The sequence below is a fragment of the Misgurnus anguillicaudatus genome, chromosome 13, assembly GCF_027580225.2.
Source record: "Misgurnus anguillicaudatus chromosome 13, ASM2758022v2, whole genome shotgun sequence".
In the NCBI taxonomy this organism is placed as follows: domain Eukaryota; kingdom Metazoa; phylum Chordata; class Actinopteri; order Cypriniformes; family Cobitidae; genus Misgurnus; species Misgurnus anguillicaudatus.
Window position 1 is genome coordinate 5,773,799 of NC_073349.2, and position 25,531 is coordinate 5,799,329.

Sequence of the window (25,531 nt, forward strand, 5' to 3'; positions counted from 1 at the left end):
TTATTATTAAATTATTAAAATAATTATCATTGGTTGTTATTATCTTAGCAGATCATTCCCTTTTTATGTTAATTGTTGTTGTTAAATCAAAAACAGTTACTACACTTGCTATAATAAAACAATTTTTATACATTTTTATGAAGGTCTGTCCATTTAGAACAAAATGTGCATGCATGTTTATGTAGAAATAATTGAACACACCCCCGGATAAGGATCCTAAATTAACATTTCTGTTTATTTTAATACAATAAATATTTAATGTTAAACAAGTTCTTATTTTCAGTCCGTCTGAACGCAGTGCTTCGCTATGAGAAACACTTTCTTTACCATCTTTATTGTGTTTTAACATGTTGTCTTTTGTCATGTGTTATTAGGCATGTTCGACTTCATGAAGCGCTGCGAGAACCCACATCATATGTTGATGACGTAAACGTATCGCGAGACTGAGTCAAGAAATTACACGTAGAGGTCTAATTTCGAACCGCTCTCGCGGTACATTGACGTCATCATCATGTCAGCGCCGCATGAGGTCGAACACACCTATTATTTGCGGGCACGCGCCTCCGTCCTCGTGAGTTCAAAAACTGAATTTAACCGATGTTTACCTCAGACGACAGTTTTCGTTTCTGTGATAAATTCTGAGGTAAGTTTTCCTTAAATGCTGGTTACTTCATTAAAATAAGTTCACAGTAATGTTCATTTTGTTGTTAGTAATTTGATATGACTCAAATATTATGAACTTTAATGTTTACTGTTGATTTAAGCTGTTTGTTTGACTGACCTCGTGATGTAGCTATGAGCTAATGTAGAGCAGATTTTTTATTTGTCTTTAGTTCTATAAAATGTGTTATCCTCGTTCTCAAATGTATTTTACATTGTTTAGTTAATTATTACGCAGGTTATTTCAATGTAGGGTTTTTACGCGTAAATAATAAGGTTATAACGTAACTTACAATACGGGAACACAGTTTACAGTAACGTTAGAAGAATTTAAACAGAAGCCATCAATTCTGCATTAATAACTATTGTACTTTTATGTTCACTTTTCTTTCAGTTAATTTTCTTGTTGTGTTTGATCTTTTCCATTGGCTGAAGAGTAAGTATTACTTTGTTTGTATTTGCACCCAAAATAAATGGGTCAGAAAAGTGCTCAAAACGCTCTCCTCAATACAATGGATAAATAAAAAATATAACTACAAAATATTAACTACCTATTAAATAGTCAGAGCTCACTTTGACTTGATGTACACCTCAGTCCCACATCATGTATTAGATGATGCATATAGTTTTAATTAAAAAAAATTCTGTCATCATTTTATATTTTATTGTGCTCAAGGTTAGAACACAGCTCATTCATCCAAATCAAATAGTGACTCGCTGGTTAATAGCCATCAGCTTTCTGCAATAAAATCCTAAAGATGTACCCTTTAACAAAGACAATTATAAGATCATCCATTTGGATCCAGTTAAACAATAAAACCTACTTGAAATACTTGGTAAGAAAAACTAGTGCAGTATACATTGTATAAATTATAGTATCTTAGCACTTATCTTATTATTGCCACCTTAAAGCTCACATAAAACACCACACACTGTTTCTGCTAATGTTAAAGGAGTAGTTCACTCAACAATGGTCCCCATTGACTTGACCATAGTAATTTTTCCTACTATGAAAATTCAATGGGCCCCATTTTAAGAATGGACTTCTCCTTTAATCTTATATACCTATAGAGTAGTATTAGATCCTTCAAATATATAAAGACCTTTTAGTTTTATCAGACTTATAAAAGACAGATCAGCTGTACGGATTCTTTAGGCATAAATCCAGGCGGGAGCAAATGTAAGTCCCTTTGCTTACATTTACAAGTATACATTTACTTATATATGCTACTACACCAATGTTATCTTGCACTGAACGATTTCTTATATATATATATATATATATATATAGCTTAGACTTTAAACTGTTAAGCGCCGCTGTCCCGAATACGGGACACCTATGTTTGCATTAATATTGTTGATGTAAATTTTAATCTATCACTAAAAACTATATATCGTTGGAAAGGTCTAAGCCTCCAGAATAGACATTTCAACAGTGTTTTATAAAATAAATTATGTAGGGAGAGTAATTGATTCATTTATGAAGAGAGTGTGCCTCAAAACATTTATTTCTGCTAAATGTCACTGTCCCACCAGCAGGACGCCTACACTTACTTCAATGTTTGCATATGAATTCTTATCTAATCATGACAAACTGTATATTGTTTGAAAGCTTCAAGAGTGTAGATTTAACTCAATAGGGTGGGGTGAAACTTAAAAGGTTAAGCACATAATAACTAGGTCTCAAATCAAGCAATTGAAGTATTTTAATAATTGGGGCTAAAAACAATGTTAAAATGTAGAAAACCCCTTTTATAATTAGCTTTCTACTTGGATTAATCATGATTGACTTTTTGTAAAAAAAAACCTTGTTTTAATGTTGATGTTTATATTGTTTTTTATGTTTTCACTTAGATGCTGTGACAAAAAAGCAACCAGGACACCACATCTGCAGTGACATAGAGCAGCATGGGGGAGGAATCAGAAGGACCAGAAGATAATATCAACTGGTGCCCCTGAGGAGATTCACATTGTTCTGTTTCTTTTGTTTAGTAATAAGCGGTTTTATGTGATTTTTGTAAAATAAAAGAAATTCAGTATTCAATCCACATGTTTTGCACATAATTTTCTATATTTTACTTCCGTGTATTTACAGCCAGGGTGCCTACTGTATTTATTGCCCAATGTGCTCACACGTTGCCCACAGTTAGCCCAAACTTTGCCCAGTGTGCCCACATTAAATTCACACTTTGCCCAGTGTACCCACAGTTAGCCCACACTTTGCCCACAGCCCACACTTTGCTCAATGTGCCCACAGTTAGCCCACACTTTGCCCAATGTGCCCACAGTTAGGCCCACAATTTGCCCACAGTTATCCCTTACCTTGCCCAATGTGCCCACAGTTAGCCCACACTTTGCCCACAGTAAGCCCACACTTTGCCTAATGTGCCCACACTTTGCTCAATGTGCCCACAGTAAACCCACACTTTGCCCACAGTTAGCCCACACTTTACCCAATGTGCCCACAGTAAACCCACACTTTGCCCACAGTTAGCCCACACTTTGCCCAATGTGCCCACAGTAAGCCCACAGTTAGCCCACACTTTACCCAATGTGCCCACAGTTAGCCCACACTTTACCCAATGTGCCCACAGTAAACCCACACTTTGCCCACAGTTAGCCCACACTTTACCCAATGTGCCCACAGTAAACCCACACTTTGCCCACAGTTAGCCCACACTTTACCCAATGTGCCCACAGTAAACCCACATTTTGCCCACAGTTAGCCCACACTTTGCCCAATGTGCCCACACTTTGCCCACACTTTACCCACAGTTAGCCCACGCTTTGCCCAATGTGCCCACAGTAAGCCCAGCCCACACTTTGGGCTGTCCCATTGTGGCCCCATAGTGTGGGGCCCACACGTGCCCCGCATTTCACGCCGGTAGTGGGGCCCACAGGGGCAGCCCACTGTGGGCCCCAATTTTTTGCCCGCAGTGGCCCCACCTGGGGCCCAATGGGACATGTTTGCTGGGGATGCTCTAAACCAGGGGTGCCCAAATCCTTTTCCTACTAAGGGCCAAGAATCAAACCTGACCATGGGCCGAAAGCAGGGCTGGACTGGGACAAAAATTCGGCCCTGGCATTTTGGCCCAAACCGGCCCACACTACATATATTTACAAATACCACCCATCTTTGCACGCCTTTAAGCAATAGCAACTCCAATTCCATAAAAGCACTAAGCCTAATCAATAGCAGGTAGAAAAGAGTGAGAGTTGACACAACAAACACTTCTAGAACGTGTTATTTATTAATGCAGTAAAACTGTATAATCCACATGAATCCTTAAACAAGCTTCATCCTTCAAACATTTGTAAACATTTTTGTTAGGTCCTAAAAACACTATTCACTACACACTGTAGCCTATAATAAATAATGAACACAACAAAAATATTCCTATCTGATTAACTGTCATATTATATGTTGATTACAGTTTTTCTGAATTGCTAAATCAATAAACCCCAATCTCTGAACCAAATTCATAGCGGCCTAAACACATTTGTCATGCACTATTTTGGCTAAACTCTAAACAAACTTCTGAGTAAAACACACATTTTACACTGCAATGAACTTGTTTTATAAATGCTAAACACAGGCAGGCTGCTAAAGATGAACACAACTACAACTCAGTTGTCATCAAGCAAACACAACAACTCAAAATTGTACACGCTTTTTTTTTTTTCTTTTTTTTTCTAATGGTATTCTTTACCAATTGTGTGGATTGTAAACAGTCTGAGAGGCAGATGAAGAGTACCCTATGATGAAGAACAGGACACCAGAGATGGTGCAATTGGCAAAATTTGCCATTGAATTGCTGACTTTTAACAAAATACAAGTGCTGCTTACAGTAATATTAAAAACTGATTATTACTTGCAGTACTTACAGGAAAGTATTCACTACTACATTCACTGAACTAAACTTGTGTGATTACAGTAATAGAGCTTTTTAACATTATCTGTCAATTGTGTTGTTATATACAATAAACATATATTTTGTCTGTAAGCAGATGTCCTGGATTGTTTGATTTTGCTTGAAGAGAAATGACACGTTTTGAAACAGACAATCAACGAAAAATCTACGAATCAGATACACTCTCGTAGTCGCCTACCCCAACGCCAGGTGACAACTGTTTCTAACCCCAACGCCAGGTGACAACTGTTTAATTTCGCGTACACTGTTTAATTTCGCGTACACTGTTTAATTTTGCGTAATCTAACCCTAAACCGACGCGAAAATGGTAAAAAAATAGAGTAGGGGGAGGCTGCAGACCTGGAGAAGGTAGATCTACGCCCCTGACAGTTTTACGCCCCTGTTGTTCCTCATGCGTCCAGTAGGGGGAGGCTGTATTTTAGAATATGAGCCTAGTCATATATCAGAACAGGAGACAGTATGATTAGCAGACCTTGAAGCGATACGAATTGAGGTATGTTAAATAATCTGCTAAAGTTATTGTTGTTGATTGTATTGTAATGATGCAACATTTATTATTTATAAACGATTGACGCGATATCAATTCAAAAGAGGGGTCAATAATTTATTTCGAGAGGCAGTACCCTACTTGATTGAGTCACTTAGCTAACCCGTGATGCGCGGGACAATCTATAAACAACCCACACCCCACCGACGTTTTCAACTAACCTCCCCGCAACTCAGACAAACTCGTCATTGGCATCTTTATTTCAAAAACGTTCTTATGGCATGTAATGTAGACATGTGGTTACATTGTTCTAGACAGAAACATCTATCTTAAAGGGATAGTTCACTTTAAAATGAAAATTCTGTCATCATTTACTCATCCTCATGTTGTTCTAAACCTGTATGACCTGTATGTAAACCTCTTTGTTAATTTGTCTTTTACCCAAATCTTAGGAGTATTGCACATCGTCTTGACCCTGGAGAGTGGACAGAAGTCACAGGATTGGATATTGGGGTGACACACAACTACAATACTACTGTACATATTTTCATGTCTGTGTATGTTATTATTTTAAATTCTAATATATTTTTTTCCTAAAGGTCTTTCCTCAGCAGACCAACACCATTGATTGTGGTGTTTTCATGCTCATGGTAAGCTATTAAAACAGGATACTAAAGCTATTTTTTTCTGGAAATTAATTTTTAATCTTTTCAGTATGCCCTTTACACTGTGCTGAACATTCCATTCAATTTCACTTCTGTGAGCCTTTCTATTTCTTCCTTAGAAGGTTGCTATAAAGTTTATTGTATTGTATCTAACAATGCAAATTAAATACTAATCCTGTGACATAACAATTTTTGTTAGCTTGACATGCCTGCAATCAGGGAGTGGTGGTGTCTACGTCTAATTGAGTGGTTTGAGACAGAGGGGTATGTGTATTCGTTTCTTTACATCTCAGTGTGGCGTTTCATTCTTTGTTCCTTCCTTGTCAGTAGGAGCAAATTGATGTTATTTACACTCACCTGACTTCAATTCTGAACAGCATACCCACACACACCCACAGTGACCAGAGTTGATTCATTATGGATGTCCCTTTTCCAGAGGTAGGTCAGAGGTTCGTTCCAGAGGTGTGTTAGTTGTGCTCTGCATGGTGTCATTCACATTTTTTTTAAAGGTATAGTTCACCCAAAAATTTAAATTCTGTCATCATTTACTCACTCATGTTGTTACAAACTCGTATAAATTTCTTTGTTCTAATTAACACAAAGGAAGATATTTTGAGAACTGTTTGTAATCAAACAGTTTGTGGACCCCATTGATTTCCATAGTAGGAAAAAAGAATACTATGGAAGTGAATGGGGTCCACGGTTTTGTAACAAACATTTCTCAAAATATCTTTGTGTTCATTAGAACAAAGAAATGTATACGAGTTTGTAACAACATGAGTGAGTAAATGATGACAGAATGTTTCATTTTTGGGTGAACTATACCTTTAATGTCAAATAGTTTATTCATAATGTTAGACCATTGCTCTAAAAATAATAGTTTTGTGTTAATAGAGAAAAGGCACTTTTGATTTTGTTGTAAAAACATGCAACATGCTAAAAATGCAAAATGATGTTTGGCTTATTTGGGCTGTGATCAATCTCAATTCTTTCTGTGGTAGTCCATCATCTGGGCTCTTGCTGTTGTGGAACATGTGTCCATCTTGGAGGCTGAGGAGAAATTCCTGGGGGGACCTGTCATTGACACAAAATACTGTAAGGATCCTATAAAGGAAGAAATGTTTAAACATGACATCCTGCCATTAATTATAAGTAACCATTGTTTCTAACACTATTCAACCTTTGCTTTATTTATTTTTATCAGTGAGCGGGAGCACTTTGACAGCAGGATAAAAAAACAGTAAAAGAAGAGTGGAAAACCATAGGAGAGTGATGGTGTTAATAAAAAAAAATGTGAACCACAATATTGTCTCTTTCTTTTAAATGACCCTTGGAATTTTAGAAAAGTTCAATTGTGTTTGTCTTCATAAAATGCTATGTAGGACATGTTTTGTAGCTGTATGACGACCAACAGGCTTTATGCCCAGCTGCACTACTACCTGAACTTCAGCCAGCTCCTAGTTTCCTGTCTGCACACCTGGATTAATCAGTTTGTTTGTGACTACTGAGGTCAGGCACTCCTGGATTAATCAGTTTGTCCAATAATGGCAGACAGGAAACAAGGAGCTGGCTGAAGTTCAGGAAGTAGTGCAGCTGGGCATAAAGCCTATTGTGGATTGTACAGCAGATATTAAATGTAGGATCCATATGATTACACAGTAGGCTACTGTATGTCTAATGGCCTAAATATGGTTAATATCTAAATGTAACTTAATATACATTCACAACATCATATATCAGTCAGTCTCTTGTATATAAAAACAGTTTATAAATAAATATAAATAGTTACGTGTGACGTCATCATCATGCGCCGCTTCCGGGTCCAATCGATTTTAAATGCCATAGGAAATAACAGGAAAACACGCTACTATTTAAACCCTTGATCCTTATTTTTATCTCCAATAATAAAAACCAAGAGGACCAGTTTACTGTGTGTAGTTCCGTTGTGTGCAGACTGCGGTGTACACTGTAAGTTTATACAATTTTCGCTTAAATGTGTAAGAGGACCAGTTTACTGTGTGTAGTTCCGTTGTGTGCAGACTGCGGTGTACACTGTAAGTTTATACAATTTTCGCTTAAATGTGTAATATTAATAAATAGTGCTCATAAACGGTTGTTTAAATAGACTAGTATCCTGTATTTCCCTCTCCCCCTACTGGACACATGCGGAACAACAGGGGCGCAAAACTGCCAGGGGCGTAAAACTGTCAGGGGCGTAGATCTACCGGCTCCAGGTCTGCAGCCTCCCCATATAGAGTTTTTCTGCACCTCCCTTGAGTTTTTTCTCCATCTCTCTCTCTCTATTTTGACACGTGAACTGACCGACGTTGCACGCTCGCTTGCACAGAGACCAAAGCGGTGATTGGGCCAGCTTTATGTCATTAAAAAAAAAAATAACCAATTGGCTGCTGCTTAAATGTGAGTGGGCCGGTCTATTTAGGGTAAAAAAAGGAAGATGACTGGGCTGGTCCGTCATTGGGCCAGCTTAATGTCGTTTAAAAAAAAATAATAACCAATGGGCTGCTGCTTAAATGTCAGTGGGCCGGTCTGTCTAGGAAAAAAAAAAAAAGACGCTAACTGGGCTGCTCAGACAAAAATAGTATGAGATGGATCGGCCCAAAAAGTACGTCGGCCCACCGGGAAACTGCCCGGTCTGCCAGATGGCCAGTCCGCCCCTGGCCGAAAGTAAATGTTTCTTTGTTATATTAAAATTAAAGTTGCTCTGATTTTCCTACTTTATAATTTTCTAATATTTAAAAATAAATAAGCAGACATTACCCTGTTTAATTATGGACAAATAATGGAGTGCCACTGCCTCGACCTCTCCATTATTATATAGTACCCAAGTTCATTGAGTTTCGTGATGCATGCTATACACCTTTAAGTATGCATGTACATTAAAAAATATTCACTTTAATTCCTATTAACATTTTTGTAACGTACAAACCTCTGTCTAGATAAATTCGTTCAATTCTTTCCCAGTAGTGGACGAGTGTGCGGTTATGATGTGGGGCTGTAGTGTCATGTGTCCCCCTGTCCGCTAGTGTCGCTCTTCAGTCCGTGAGGCGTTTCTGTTCCGGTGAGTCTTGAGCGCATCGCGTCCCGTTGTCACAGCCCTCTCATGGACAAAATGGATGAAGAGCTTTGTGTTTATTTTGAATGCAGAAGATATTATTTATCTGAGTAAGTTTATTTACATCCATATGAGAGATTGTGTGTTTTCACTGAGTATGCGTCTGTGTTATATACTACTACAGCGGTAACTGTTTGTTCACACAGTAACTCGTGCAGGTTATGGTTTATTGCATTTGTACTCGTGGTGCACATGGGTTACTTTTAAATTGATTCGGTCTTAAAAGCCGTGGCTTATGTACTAAGACAGTGATAATAAACCCCCCACTAACCATACACACCTTATTAAGAAAGCATACATTGTACAGGTGAATAGAAGAGCCCTATGAACGCAACGCTTTCATAACGTGTTAAGTACTGTCTTCATAGCGGTTTTCAATATCGCAAACGTATAACGTTACTTGAAAGCGTTACGTTTGTATTATGGCCTCTTCTACTTCTTTGTACATGGTATATTGTGTTTCTAAATTAGGTCTTGTAATGTCACTGTCTTAGTACATAAAGCCACGTTAAGCGGTTGTTTGTTTATACTGTATTTGTGCATACGTTATCGACCGTTCACACCGGACAAGATTATTCGCGCATGGGTTTAGCAAAGTATTTTTTTTTTTCGACAAGTATGTCGAATTTTGCCCCGGATCGTCCAGCAAGAGAGTTTAGCATTAGATTAGGTCACCTGCCTGAAACCTCTGCTGTAACACGAAATGTCAACATGGTGGCGTCTAAGCACAGAAAACTGTCTGCAGTAAACACACTGCTGTTCAGGAGCAGGGCTGAGCATGAAGCGTATTATATTTATATACTAATATATAATTCATCTCTATAATATTGGTGTTTTTTCTGAATTTCACCTAGATGTCCCATAGCAGCCCAGAAAATCAATGGTCTCGAAGCCACAGGTCTAACAAAGTATTTTATTTAGGGATGCACCGATAGGATTTTATTGGGCCGATACCCAGGGCCGCATTAATGCATGGGCTTACCTGGGCTTAAGCCCAGGGCCTCGGGCTGGGAAGGGCCCCCAGATGCCGGAAAAAAATAACAACCGCATTTTATAAAAAGTTGATTTTAAAATTTATGCTTAATCGCTTTGCTTTGAATGTCCGTGCGTGAATGCAGTTCCTGCGCAAGAAAATCTCTCACTTACTGTAGGCTACCCTGCAATCATTAGTGAGCTTTTTAAAATTTCTGTCTGAAATATCCATTATTGCATTTCTGAAGGCAACACAAAGACAGCTTTCTGATAAAGTGACCAAAAGTGCCTTTCAAGTGATGAACAATGACGAAACTGAGGACGCGTTTTTATCTTAATATGAAAGACAACGTGTATATAAACATTCATTAAATGACTCCTCATAACATTTTAAAGCCAATATGTACAGAACAGCACACAAAGATATTACACAAAACATTTTTGATAACTAAATCTAATAAATAACAAATTAGATTCTGTCTCGGAAGCCTATAAGTTCAGCGATCTTATTTCATTTTGAGATTTAGCGGGCAGGGAAATAAAAGACGAGAAATTACATATAATTTGTTACTGTAAATTATAAAAAAACAAGCTTTATATACAATTCCTTAAACGGTTCATTTATAACCAAAAAACACTGAAATTAATGATTTTATAGACACTATATATGCTTTATTATTTTGCACAGAAATATCTGATTGCTTTGATCATCTCTGTATTCACTTGAAACACCTGACGACTCTTATAACATTTGTTTCAGGAATCTCTTTTCTATCATTTGAAAGTTAACACCGACCATAATATTAAATCACAAGAGAGACCAACCCCGAGAGACAATTGTGTCAGATTCAGTAGAGATATTTTTGGTGTCATCACCAAAAAAAAAAAAAACTGCTTACCTGTTTTGTAGCTCAACCTTCGACAAGTTAAGCAACCTTTTTAAAAACATTTTAAAACTTATACTTGCCGAAAAAATCCGTTTGTTGATGTTTAGTTTGATAAACCCCTAAATACGATCACGCAAAGCACCTAGCACGTTCGGCTAAATTCAATGTGACAGCATGCAACAGCGCAACATCGACACAACGGAAAGCAATCCATAACTTACAGAACTTAAATTAGATCAGAATTTACCTTTACATTTAATAAAAAATAAAAACAAAATGAAGTCAGAATCAATAAGGTACAGAACATGGGTGCAAAATGCCTAAATGCGCAGGGGAATAAAACACAAGCCACAAATAGTTTAATCAGATAACACTAAATAATCTATAAATTAAATAAAAACAAGGAAATATTAAAATTAATTTTAAAATAACGAAAGTATAGAGTTGCCTGTTGAGTGACATTTTCTACGCGTCCCTTATTTAGAGACGCAAGCTGTTTTGGAATTAAATTTAAAATCTTAAAAACGCTGCTAATATCAAACTTCTTTAAACCCAGATGTAAAAAATACCCTTTTAGTTTTTTTTTCTTTTTATTTAATTACACAAGACCAAAAAAAAACTTGATAAAATGTTGCACTCTGATAATAAAATATTCATGAATATCTCCGTGTGACTCCTGTAGATGATCTTTTAATTACTTCTAGTCGAAGCAAGCTTTATGGTCAATCTAGGTGAATATAAAATAAATAAGTAAATAGATAAAAATATGAAAATGTAACATTTTAAAAGCTAAATTTAAATTGAAGATTACTATGAAATGAATTGAAATTAAAATAAAGTAAGTAAATAACAACTGAAACATTGGATTAAATCTTTCTAATTACCTTATTGTTTAAAATCATGTTGCTTGTTTTGAACTAAGTCAAAACTGATTTTTAAATAATAGAGAATACTGTAATTGTAAACGAATATCTGATTATTTATTTATTTAGGTGAAGATATTGTAAACGAATATCTGATTATTTATTTATTTAGGTGAAGATTAATGAGAGAGTTTTTTTATTAAACAATTCGATATGTTGGCACAAACGCTGTATGGACATAGATAATAATGAGCTCAGCAAGTTTGTTGTAATGCTTAATATGCTTTTGTAAATTCTTGTCAAAACAGGTGTTTTTGCGTTTCGGATCTATAAGTCAGCGTGAGTCTTGTTGATCTTAATAACTTTTTTACATAAATCAGTTCCCGAACTTTATCTCCCTTAATATCTCTGTAAACATCAAGCAAGTCCTGCATTTTATTTTCAAATTCCTGCATGTTTTTAAACCGAAACCAAGATGTCAGACATGTGGATGTATGAGGTGTATTAGGTTATATTTCACTCTCAGACAACTTACAAATAACGATCATTTTAGATGTTTAATTAGTATATTTATATCGCTAGACGAGGGATTAATGTAGGCTACTTATTTTTTTCTGAAAACATCCCACCACTCATTAAGACAGAATGGGTCCCATGATGGAACTGTGCTGACAGACACAATAAACGTTTAAAGGTGATGTAGCCTACAGTTTTGTCAATGTGCTTTCAAGTTTGTTATTTTAATGCTACAATAGAATGATGCATAGGCACAAGCTGTATGAGGCTTTAAAAATGAGATGTTTGCTTTCCATGCATAATAGTAACGAGAATCAAGTTATTGTCTATTTGATTAAAATTTTGTATTATTATTTTTATTAAATGTTTACAGTTATTTAAGTTATAATTATAATAAAAAGCTAAAATGCGTTTAAAATGACATTTTCATGTAATATGACAAACTTCCGGTTTAAGACCAGCCCAGTTCCGGTTCCATCAGAATACAAATACAGATACAAATAATTTTAAGACTGTTACAGATACAAATACAGATACAAATACTGACTCCGCTGCACACCCCTAGAATGTAGGCTGCAATTCTGGCGGACAAAGGGCCACACAAAATGGTAAAGCCCAGGGGCCCCTTATGGTGTTAATGCGGCCCTGCCGATACCGATTTAAACAGACAACTTCTGGCCGATACCGATGTCGATACCGATATTAAACACTGTATACAATACTATACAGTTGGTCTATTAGCTAGTTTATTTCTGCATCAAATTATTTTTACTGAACATGGATTGGATCTAATTAACATTCAACTGACCAACATAATAAGAGAGGCACAAATTAAGCTAAAACAAATATAATAAGACAGCATGACAACCTTCAAAGGTGGTTTTAGCTATTCAGCATTTATTTTATTAACAACATTAGCTCATTTTTTTTGCATATAATGGATTTTTTTATGCAGTTAATTAATAAACAATCGGTATCGGCTTTTCTCGTGCTATTGCTGATATGCCGATGGTTTCAAATTCATCAAAAATCGTCCGATTAATATCGGCGGCCGATACATCGGTGCATCACTAATTTTATTATTTATTTATAGCTTGATATCACAAAAAAATTCTTTATCATGACACATTTTTCAAATCTGGTCACTGGGCTGCTTCAAATGCCCCGCTAAACTTATACACAACCAGACAGAATTAGGCTAAAGTACAGTTTACACTGGCTATGTTTACATGCACAAAATTTTTCAATCCGACTAAATTTATTCCGATTAAAGGTTATGACAATATAGTTTACATGCACACTAAACATTGCAATCTGATTTAAAATGTTTGTTCAAATGTATATTCTATATAATCCGAACGGAACGTCTGCGCAAGCGCACAGCCAGGGTTGACAGATTTGTGTATCAAAACAGTCCCAATGGACATTCAAAACTAGCCCAAAAGAGTCCCAATGACTATTCACATTCCAAATACCAATAACTAATGAACAAAATCCTTTCATCTTTAACCCACAGAAATAAACAACTGGTGGAAACAGTAAAACAGTAGCCCAAATCTAAACTCCAAAAAAGTAGAGGACTTTGCCATGCCAGGCTGAGCACAGCATCTCTCGTCAGTTCACGCTTTATCTCTGGATAAAAGTCAAAGTTGTTCTTAAGAGTATTTTAGCATCCCATTGAGAAAATACTACTAACATAGTGACTGGTAGTTGACAAGAAGATACAAAGTTACTTATAGTAAAAAGTCTATAGAGGACTGAAGCGTTACCGCCATAAATTTACCTTTCTCTTATGATTATACTACAATTTCCTCAGCTTTAAAAATAATGTAAGTTCACTTTCAGGGTCGTCTTTGTTTTTACTTGAAGGCTCAACTAAATATTTTTTATTTAGTTTTCTTAAAAAGTTATGCTGGGAAATGTCCATTTTGTAGTTTGACTTGCAAGCAAAACTGCATACTGACTAACTTACTGTTGTTGCGTTTCTTTTTTTAAATCTACTGTGTGATAGGCTGTTTTGGTTTATATAAAGGAAAAATGCTTATCATTGTTATTGGCATACATTTTTTTAAATTTAACACATGTGAGGAGTGGTTTCAGAAATTATTTACTGTCTGCAGGTACTAAGCTGAAAATCGAAGACTTGGACATCTTGAAGCAGTGCTGTAAAAACACAGAGGTACGAACAATTCAAATGTTCACAGATCTTTTTAATAGTTGTGATGTTTGCAAAAGCAATGCTTTAAGCTTTCTTGTCTGCTTTACTATACAGTTAGCCATGGTTCAATATGTACCTCAGTTTGGCATCTCTAGTGCAGTAGAGGGTATTAAGCTTGGACATGTTGTTTTTCTTTAGCAGGTAAGATGGATGAGGAAAGTTCCCTCAATAAGGAGAAGACCTGGGGCTTCAGACGAAGCACCATTGCCAGAAGGGAGTTTTTGGAAGCCGTTGGCACTGTGATCAGCGTCCCTCCTCCATCACGTGGTGGCGCCCGCCAGTCCAGGGGTCGGGGCAGGGCTCGTGGCCGTGGCAGGACGAAACAAGACATCGGGGCTGGTGTGGTTTCCGCTTCCCACAAACGATCTAACAGGGGCCGAAAAAGTGCGTTGTCCATGCTGGTGCATTCCGATGAAAAGTCTGATAATGATGAAGAGCAATGCAGGACAGATGGACAGCTGTGTGTTGCAACCGAGCTGATATCCATCAGTGAGGGAAGAGTATCGGATCGAGCAGAAGACAGCGACGATCTCACTCTCACAGAGATTCGGAAACGAGCTATGTCTCGACAGCTTGAGCAACTTAAATGTGAAGATAGTGATGATGTAAAAGACGTTGAAGAATATAATGCTGAAGAAACACAACTACAAGTGGAATGTAAAGAAGTTAACATGTTAGATGTCTCAACAAATCTAGGGACTATATTTTCTTCCCCAGCCAGAGGAGAGACTGAGAGTTCTGTCACCATTATCGCTGAAACAGTAAAGAAAGAGTCTGCTGAGGAAGCGAGCGCTGATAACTGTGAGAAAGACTGTGAGAAGATTGATGGAAGTGTTATGTGCTGTATATGTCAACAGACACACACAAACAGGTTAGTTGCATTGTGTTTTGATGGATATTTACCTAAATGCTCTTTGATGAAGACGATTAATGCCAGGCTTTTTGTTAATAAAATAAACATTGTGTACCTTTGATTTAAAATATGTCAACTTCACAATTAGGTGTATCGGTTAAAAGGATTTATTTGGATCCATATAAAAGCCTGTTTGTGGTCTTCAATGGTTTTGCCATTTTACAAAGCAACAAATTAGTCTGGCTAAAATGATCCAAAGCACACCTGGATTGCAAAATGCTAGGTTCCAGATGCAGATGCCAGCTACAAGACATGTATACTTCAAGTGTACAGGTGGCTCATTTATAAAGCGTGTGTACGCACAGATTTGATCGTAAAGTGTGCGTATGCAAAATCCACGGCGAAGTGTGTAGCGCCACGTCAGTATCTAAGCAGACGTACACTCTTTTGCTAATCTGATTGCTGCAGGTTTTTGGAAATATAAGACATTCTTGCTGCTCAAAAATGATTTAAACATTGACAAGCACTCTTTTATATGTTTATGACATTAATTAGGCATTGTTTAAAGGCGGAGATCTGAAACTGCTCAGCTGCACACAAGTTCAAGATTATTTGCGATTTATAGAGTTCACATTTGAAAGAAAGGGGTATGCGCGTTTTCTGCACGTACGTTCGATTTATGACGTATGCATTTTTGATAAATAATTGTAAGACAAATGTAGGATAGTTTCTACGCAGCATTTTATAAATTCAAATTTTTTTTCACTCGGGTGTCAGTCGCAAATTCGCGTCAAACGCAAAATGCACAGAAAGCACCATTTGCGCGTACCACGCCAGACGCTCAATTCACGCCATTTGCGCGAACGAGGCGGAATCGCGTCTACCGCGCCAAACTTCAAATATCAGTCAATAGCCTCTTTCACACAGTAGTTCTGGAAAATTACCATAAATTTACCAGAATGAATTTACCAGTAAATACAAAAATGTGCTGTTCACACATACAGTGACGTTCCGTCTTTTTACCAGTAAGACATCATTCACATATCAGTATCAAAATACCGGTAAACTCGGAGAGAAAGCGGAAGTTACCTGTGGCGCGCAGCCTGCGAGCTCCGCCCGTGTCGTATTTGTAAACAATGGCGGGTTATGACTCAATATCCACGGTCCGTATGTTGTTGTTTTCACGTTTGTGGCAAATCGTTGCGAAGTTGCTCGTGACAAAACAAATTGCGCTAGGCGACGTCAAACGGAACCTGCGTTTGGACATTAGGCTTCACAGATGGTGTGCTTAGGACGTCGGCAATATGGCAAATAGATGGTAAGCTGTTTTAAACAACTTTGGTGAAGAATTGTGGATGCTAACTTCAGGTGTGCTCGAATTTTAAGCAGCATGTCTGTGGAAACGTCGGTAAACAGTTCGGGGGTAAACCTGGCCCGAGCTGTCAGCGCGATCTTACGTCGTCCGTTCTAAATGCCGGTAATCCTATATTTTTCGTTCACACATAGCGCTTACCTGTAAATTACTGGTAATATTACAACCTGTCTTACTGGTAAATTGGGAGCACTGATTTACCGGAAAGGTTCTGTTCACACATGACATGTTAACTGCAATTTACCAGTAAATTACCAGTAAAAACTGTATGTGTGAAAGGGACTATTGATGGAAAATATTCAGATCCCTCTAGTGATGCACCGATCATGATTTGACATTAGTAGCAACAAATACATCTTAAACACAATGATCAAAGATGCAACATACTTGTGGCATCAGATGTTTTTGTTTTAAATTAAATATATTTTTTCTATAATTTTGGGTTGTAAATGTAAACAAAACAGAGTGGTCTGACTTCATATTTGTGAAATTAGATTAAATTAAACAAAACACCTGTACAAAACAAAATCACCAGACGGTCTGAATAAAAGTGCATCTTCAGTATCTGACAATAGATGGCACTCATACAGCACTAACCAGGGTTATCCTGTAAACAAACTAGGGCTGCAACTAACAATTATTTTTATAATTGATTAATCTGGCAATTGTTTTTCTGGTTAATCGACTAATCGGATAAAAACCTAAATATTTACTCAATAAAGTTTTTGCTTATTATAACTAAATAAGGGTATAAATGTGTAGAAGTGTACTTTTAAAAGTGCAAAAGCCACACATCACTACAGAGTTTTACTAATATATTCTTTTTGATTTAGATATTTTAAGCCTTAAATTAAAACTTTGTGCAGTGTTTAAATAGCTGTCAATATATAATCATAATCAAAACAAATTGAGTTGTAGTCTTCAGGGATGTGAGGAAATTTAGCCACAGATTAATAAACTCATTTTAATCTTCAACTTTAGACCTTAATGATAATTAACATAATTCGTTTTTAACAAAATAAATTAGCCACTATGATATGAAAGTAAAAAAAATACATGCTAATTTTACACCTTTAAAACCGATGCTTAGTTTGTGGTTCACTACTGTTTTTATGAAATAAAACCTTTATTAACCAGTGTTCTTGTTTTGTTAATCCAAAAGCATCTGCAGAAAAAGCCACAGACATGGCAACACTGCCTTGCTTTAACCAATCTGGTCACGCAGTAAAAAGAAGCACCTAATAAAAGTGCAGCTCCCATTGTATGAAGAAAAAGCTCCTGAATTTGGAAATGACGTTAGCGCAGTATAGACGGTTTCAGCAGTAACAACATAAACAATCGGCTTTCGTGGTCCTCGCGTAACTTCCGGTAAACTCTGCTAAGAATAAATAACAACAAAGTCCTTTTAAAGTAGTTTATGTAGGAAGCAAAATAAACAACACGTAGATTACATAGGAACCCAAAACATTTGTTATTTTCGACAATGTATTTGTTTAAGAGTTCGGTTTCAGCAACTAGTCAGACAATTAAACAAACAGAAACCGGAATTAAAGTTCAGACCAGACGCTTATCGTGTCACCGTACGTGCGCCCGATGAAACGGTCTATAAAGAAACAGTGTTTGACTTTAATCATAAGCACAAAAGCGCTGTATGTTGCCCTAAAACAAACTAGCCATGTTTGCTTATAAACAGCTCTTTTTCAGGCATTATACTGCGATAAGACAAAAGGAAATGCCACTGAGACTTTTGTAGAGACGGTTCCCTTCAGAGAAGCATTCATACAGCTTTGTGTCCATAAAACCGATCAGCTGAAATTAAACTCAAAACCAGCCAGTTGCCATTCAAATGTTAGGGAGGAAAAACCGTCTGGTTCTGATTTATAGCCGGTCAATTGGTGCATCTCTAGTTTACTCGACCTCTTGGTAATAAGCTGCAATAATTGCATAATAAACTAACAATTAGGGTAAGGGTTAGGGTAAAAACGTATGATTAAACAAAACCCCACCCCTATTTCTGCCCCTAACCATCATGGGGCAAAGGCAAAACGTACAAAAATGTACACACGTGGTTGTGCAAATGAATACGAATTAGCCACCTCGTAAAATACATATGAGTTGCCATGGGATATTCTCGGAGATGCAGCTTATATGCGACACCTTTTTAATTGAAGACTGTGAGTTTTAACACATCAACCCCTGCCTAGTGAAAGTCTATGGCTTGGCAGCAAAGAGTGGCAAACACACATTAACACATCTGGAGCGTCGGCAAACCCGTCGTCAAAAGGCTCATTCTGGTTGAGTAACATGTATTGAAGTTGACAGAACTATTGTATAGTAAAATATACTTGTAAAATAGTTGTAATAATTATGATTTTACAATATTTTTATTTGTTAAGGAATATATGATTTTTACCGTTTTGGAATCCATTCAGCCGATCTCCGGGTCTGGCAGTACCACTTTTAGCATAGCTTAGCATAATCCATTGAATCTGATTAGACCATTAGCATCATGCTAAAAAATAACCAAAGAGTTTGGATATTTTTCCTATTTAAAACTTGACTCTTCTGTAGTTACATTGTGTACTAAGATCGACAAAAAATGAAAAGTTGTGATTTTCTAGGCAGATATAGTTAGGACTACACTCTCATTCTAGCGTAATAATCAAGGACTTTGCTAATGTAACATGGCTGCAGGAGGCGCAGTGATATTTGGCAATTGGCACTGCCCGAAAATAGTCCCCTGCCATTGAAAGTTAGTAAAGGGACTATTTTCGGCTGCTGCGTAATATCATAAATGAGTTTGAAATGAGTTTGAGAGCTCTTTATGTGCAACTATCAAGGAAATTGTGATTTTCCTAACCTAACCCTAACATTTAATGTACAAATGGCTTTAAATGTGTGAAGATAAATCAAGTGTTTATTCACTCTTTAATGAGACATCCTTTAATTAAAATGGCATTGCAAACTGTTTTAGGGTTATATTGTTAGTATGTCTTTATTTGTCAGGTTAATGTTCTGCTGTGATACCTGCCGGAAGTGGTGTCATGGTGACTGTGTCGGCATCAGTGAGTCTGATGTTCATCTCTTGCAGAAGAACGGAGAACTTTACATCTGCTCCACATGTTCAGAGGACCAGAATATCACCAGGAAAATCAAAAATGCTAACAAAATCAGCACATTTTCTGCGGTAAAAACATTGATTTGTATTTGATTCCTATGATTTATAAGAATAAATGTGGAATACTGAAATGTGACTAAACTCTAGACCCTGATGAGGACAAAAACTCAAGCCAGTTATTTTTATACAGTTGCTCATACCAGCATGCTTTATTCATCCTTGTGCAAAACACAAAAGGAGATTCCAATAAATATCCCATTAAAGGTGCAGTGTGGGACTTGTGCATCGAGTGGTGAGTTTGTAAATTGCATCCAACGATTCAGTCCACAGCTCACCCCTTTGTTTTGAAAAGCATAGAGAAGCAACTTTAGCCGCTACAGGACAAATACGGCATCGTCTGAGACAACGTAGAGACGAAACACTCTGTGTAGATCAGTTTGTCCGTTTAGGGCTACTGTAGAAACATGACAGTGATTTCCCCATGGTGTATGTCGATTAAAAATGTATATATTAATTTCTCCCAAGGGTTTTTGTCCTTCTAGGAGTTTTTCCCAATGGGTTTTCTCCTAGGGGTTTTTTTCGTCCCAGGGAGAGTCAGCCAACTTTGGCTTAACTTAAGCACTTTACTGTATACGTTACATTATTAATATGCTCGCTTGTACGGTTTAACCTTAGCCGCTATATTCTACTTCTTATATTATCTATTGATTTTCTGTGTTCTCCTCAACATCTACTCATGTAAAGCTACTTTGCAACAATTAACAATTGTGAAAAGCGATATATAAATAGAATTGAATTGAATTGAATTAGAAGTAATGCATTCCAATATTAAGTTACTCCCCAAAAAAGTAACTAATTGCGTTACTTAGTTACTTTTTATGGAAAGTAATGCTAACGTTACTTTTGCGTTACTTTTTCTTACTTGGCTGAGGCTTGATCTCTTTCAGGCCTTGCAGGTGTTTTTATGTAACTCGCATTACTTTTTTAAAAAAGTAACTCAAATATTCATGTGTACATTTATAAAGTAATGCATTACTTTACTCGTTACTTCAGAAAAGTAATATTATAACGTAATGCCCGTTACTTGTAATGCGTTACCCCCAACACTGTTTAACAGATACCTCTAAGGGGAATAGCTGCATGATAAAGTGAAACTAAAGGGTTGATAAACACAAACTAATGCAGATGTTGTAGAACGTCAGGCGAACAATGATAGATAGCGCTAAGATTGTAAAAACTGATTATTTCCTAGTTTAAATACATTATCTTTATGTAAATAATGCACATAAATAAAGTAAGAAAGAGCGCTCAACAATTATATCTAATCAACAGGCATGTGAAACCTAGCTAGCAGGTTGCTCAAACAACAAAATCACCAGGTAACTTACTTTAAATTTGCAAGAACTATAGACTAATACAATAACAGGCTTAAATAACCCCAAAACATAAGACCACTTACAGTTCTCACGGACACGCGTTTTATCAACTGGCATCCTCCAGACATGACGGACCACGTCTTTATCTCATTTCGGCCATGCGGTGTGAAGCACGTCTGCGCTATTCTCCGAGATGCACTTGACGGCCTTTTGTGCAGTGATTTTTTTTTTTTAGGACGACCTAGTTAAGGCGGTAGGGTTTCCAAGCTTAGGCGGGCCGCCTGAACTGAAATGTTTATTTTGTTGGCAGCCAGCAATCATTAGTGTGTAGCCTATTTAAAACAATGGCAAGAATTACGCTAACGTTAGCTGTTTTCATATCATTAGTGCTGAGGGGTTAGATATAACACATTGTTACAACTAACTCCGCTGGGGGAAAATATTTTCAAGCCAACCGAAAAAGTTGCTAAGAGCTGCAGACATATTTCAAAACGATGCTATGTTTTAGAATTTACAATTGTAATCCCATAGTCATCGTGTGGTTTCAGTCTAGTTTCAGTCTTAATAAGCATTGATACTCCGTTTCAACAATGAGCTATGAATATTTAAATTTCAGTGCATCAGTCGATGGTTGCCAAGTAGCGATGGTAAGAATGATGGTATTATCACATGCTAGTATTATACTTGCTGTGTATCTTAGCACAACTTGAACGCTGTATCAAGTGACTATCATGCAACTCTACAACTACATATCTGCGGTTAACCAGTAAATGACATGAAACCACATTCTCTCTCAGGAGGAGGTTATGGAGGAGCAGAGGTCTGTGGAGAATGAGGTGAAAGAGGAGATTAGCATGTTGGAGGAGGAAGTGAAGGATGTTCCTAAATGTATTGGTCCGGGCTGCAGTAATAACGCTTTGCCAGAGTCTGTGTACTGTGGTCATCAGTGTATTGTGCAGCATGCAGCCATGGCCATGAAGGGTCTCTCTGAACCCAAAACCGAGACAAAACCTGCCGTTCCACCTACCAAACCTTTAATTGCGGTAAGTATCTTTTCCCATTGAACACTGAATGTAGCTGTATCTCCTTGAGCTTTTATGTCGAGAGATTTCACTGAGGATATACATTAGGGCTGCACGGTTAATTGTAAGAAGATCACGATCCCGATTCAAGCACCCACTCGATCTCAATCCTAACTTATCACGATTTGTCTGTCTATTAAACCTTTGACAGAAATCTTACAGAAGCATTAAAATATGCATGGGCGCTGTCGCAGAGTCACAGCAGTCCTCATGTACATTTTTAAACTGTGGGTTGCTATAACAATTCTTCATTGGTTCACTCCCAAGCTTCATCTGTGTTTTAAACAGATATGCAAGCGACATTTCCTTTGGTGTGTAAGTATGTATTAGTATGTTAACGATATGCAAAAGGTACAAACCCCAAAGTAAACGATGACGCGAGTTATCTTCTCCAACATAAATCTCTTTTCTTGGACTACAACAAACACACGGATTGTAGGCAACTGTTTACTTTATGCGCTTGTTGACATAGACAAGACCGACATTATCATAATTCCTCCCGCTTTGACTCACAGCCTGTAAGTTAACTCCTGTTAACATTGGATTGTAACCGAATCTTTCATACATGGTAAGGAGCGTCACATTTTCGGCTGACGTCAGAGGTATTCAGGCCAATCATAACGTACAGATTAGCTGGCCAATCAAGAACACAGAGCTTTTCAAATTTATGAGTTTTGTATAAAATCAGTGCGTTTGAGGAAGGCAGGATATCTTTTGTATTTATTACAAAAAATCCATGCATTTGGTATCTGATGCTTTTTTCTTTTGTACCGAACCATGACCCATGAATCGAGGTACACACCAAACCGTGACTTCTGTGTACAGTTGCATCCCTTTTAAATAGTATTGATTGCATTAGCCGTGTACCCCGGTTCATTCTTATGTTTTCACATTTCAGATCCCGAAACGGTCATTTCTTGCGAAGCTTTTCAAGGTGAAGATCAGTGAGAGTCCAACATGTGAAGAGAACGAGAGTGCACAGAAAATGATGAATGATGAGTCTGTGTGTTGTGCTGCACTTACTGACTTCTCACAATCATCTGATGTCAATGATCAATCCAGTATGTATCACACACACAAACACACTATATTTAAAACTTCATATGGCAAGAATATGGAAGATTGCTGGAACTTGATTCCAATGAGCTTTTACTCATTAAGACGCAAACCATATTCAGAGTTAGTTAGTTAGGGCAAAATATTGACCACACCCTCATGTTCATTTATTTTACAGTAAAAACACTTTTATCAAATGTAATCTTATGCAACCAATGTTCATGTGATTAGTGCACTGGTCAGATGCACTAACTGCCCAATGATAAATGATATGTTCAGTAAAATCCATCATGTTAATCTCGCGTCACTACAGCATGTGTCTTTAAACTGTTTAAAAGGTTGATATTATGTTTCTTTTATTATTTATCAGTGATCAAAAGTTCTAGAAATATTTTCCAGAAACATTTAGTGCATCACAAATTTATACAAGGGTATACATGGAAATGATGTTTTCTGCCTACACATCTATCTATAGCATGTGATCTTTTCAAAACACAAGCAGTAACACAGGGGTCCTAGTATTGGCACTTTTACACTTAAGGTACGGCTAACTTTTTGGGGGGTTTTCCACTATGTACAGTTTTTAGTACCACCATATTTGAGATCCCAAGCGATACTACTGATGCTAAATCTGATGTGTTTACACTACCGATCGCTGAATCCCGGAGTATAGTTTGTTTTAGACGTGTACGCGAACGTATGCACACGATTGAACGCACAGCCTTGCAAAGTTTATCTGACTCGTACGTGTAATCTGTACACAGATTTTTGACCCATGGGACGACAAGCAATGCATCTTCTGGGCTACATATTACATGATCTTGCAGGCACATGCGCAACATACGTGTACAATGTACGCAGAGTTTGAAAAATCCTGCAGTGCATATGCACACTTCTGATGACGAAAATTGCGTCGCGAGCTGTACTCGGACCCTCGCTCATGCGTTATACTTCGGCCTTGATTGGTCAGAGAGAATCATCACTACAAGCGTCATTGCTAGATTAGTTTACCTCTGTGCACTGTTGAGCAAACCAAGATGTCACCATCTTCGCTTTGTTGTATGAGTTCCCAAACTCTGATATTTTTAGCAGTGAAAACATCTACATGCTGAGAGTCAATAACTCCATTCCATCGATATGCTGCATTGCTCCTGTGTTGTGCGTTTGATTGTATCACGTTTACGAAAATGTCACTTAAGTAGGAGCGACGCAACTGTAATGATAAGACTTTAAACCTACTTGCTTTGAAGCGATACTAAATTGCTGTGGAAAAGCAAACAGAACCAAAATGAGTCGTAATGATAACTCAAATATCTTTCAATGCACATCGCATCAAACCTTAAATCAGATAGGTTACACTAGCAGTTCACCACACCATCTTTTGAACATGACATGGTGGTGGCCATCAACACCAGATCTCAGTCCTGCAGAGCAGCTTTAAACAGGCATTCCCGTCATTTATATGCAGCAACTGTGTGATGCAGTCATGTCAGTATGGAGCAAAATCTTGAAGGATTGTTTCCAGCACTTTTATTGGTGCCACTACAGGTTAACACACGGGGGACAAACTTGGAGCTAGCAATATGTAACTAATAAAGTGGCTGCTGTATGTGTTGATACAAAAATTGATCTGTATTATGGTAAGTGAATTTTGGCAGTTTTTTTGCATGAACCAAGTTACCACATGCATATAATACACATTCTGCACATGGAATGGAATAAGACAGTTTTTAAAGCTGAAGAACTCTCAGCTTCCACCATAAAAGTACACAAATTACAAAACGGCTAAAAGATCATCTGAGAGTTCACACAAGAGCATCCCACCTCACACTTACTTTTGGAATACTGTGATGTGATTAAACATTACACTTTGCATGTGAAGTCAGAATGGGAAAAAAGCTAAAGAGAATAATAATCTGTGTGGGATCATACTGTTGGAGGAGGAGCCGAGGCAGAAGTCTGTTGGCAGAAGTTTGCGGAAGTATATGAAAGCACTGGCTCATTGAAGAAGCCATGTTTACTGTTCATACACAAGGACTTGCAACATAAATTATGTCAAACATCGTGTTCCAACTAGTTGAAGTGAATCAAAGTGACATATGCTATCCCAGACTCAGAATGTGACCTCTTCATTTAACCCATCCAGTGAAGCACGCACGCACACACCCACACTAGTGGTCAGACATTCGGGGCACGACTGGGGATAAATATGCCTTGCTCAAGTCGGTCATTTTAGTCACTACCTGCTGGCACTGAGAATGAAACCTGCCACTATCAGCTTACAAAGCTGTGACGCAGTTGGTCTGTCTGAACTGAACTAAAACCTCTAGGGTCTTTAAGT

General features: G+C 37.4%; 1 protein-coding gene and 2 long non-coding RNA genes across 7 annotated transcripts in view; all 3 read left to right on the forward strand.

Moving 5' to 3' along the window:
- The first annotated feature begins 278 nt into the window (after positions 1 to 278).
- LOC129437629 (uncharacterized) lies at positions 279 to 3,629 on the forward strand. Its single transcript, XR_012372846.1, has 3 exons — positions 279 to 643; positions 1,055 to 1,096; positions 2,515 to 3,629. It is a non-coding gene; the product is annotated as an uncharacterized lncRNA (long non-coding RNA).
- A 1,337-nt stretch (positions 3,630 to 4,966) lies between these two features.
- LOC141369271 (uncharacterized) lies at positions 4,967 to 8,005 on the forward strand. Its single transcript, XR_012372847.1, has 6 exons — positions 4,967 to 5,085; positions 5,532 to 5,592; positions 5,679 to 5,729; positions 6,072 to 6,182; positions 6,746 to 6,839; positions 6,949 to 8,005. It is a non-coding gene; the product is annotated as an uncharacterized lncRNA (long non-coding RNA).
- Positions 8,006 to 8,781: 776 nt separating this feature from the next.
- LOC129431190 (death-inducer obliterator 1) overlaps positions 8,782 to 25,531 on the forward strand; it is a 42,229-nt gene continuing 25,479 nt past the window's right edge. For 3 of the 5 annotated variants that reach the window (XM_073874908.1, XM_073874912.1, XM_073874911.1), the window contains exons 1-6: positions 8,783 to 8,927; positions 14,236 to 14,294; positions 14,472 to 15,204; positions 19,547 to 19,745; positions 21,850 to 22,095; positions 23,033 to 23,195. In XM_073874908.1, coding sequence (XP_073731009.1) covers positions 14,480 to 15,204; positions 19,547 to 19,745; positions 21,850 to 22,095; positions 23,033 to 23,195 — 1,333 coding nt within the window. In that variant the 5' untranslated portion in view covers positions 8,783 to 8,927; positions 14,236 to 14,294; positions 14,472 to 14,479. Of the gene's footprint in view, positions 8,928 to 14,235; positions 14,295 to 14,471; positions 15,205 to 19,546; positions 19,746 to 21,849; positions 22,096 to 23,032; positions 23,196 to 25,531 lie in introns of all 5 variants that reach the window. The other 2 variants (XM_073874909.1, XM_073874910.1) reach the window with 2 other exon arrangements.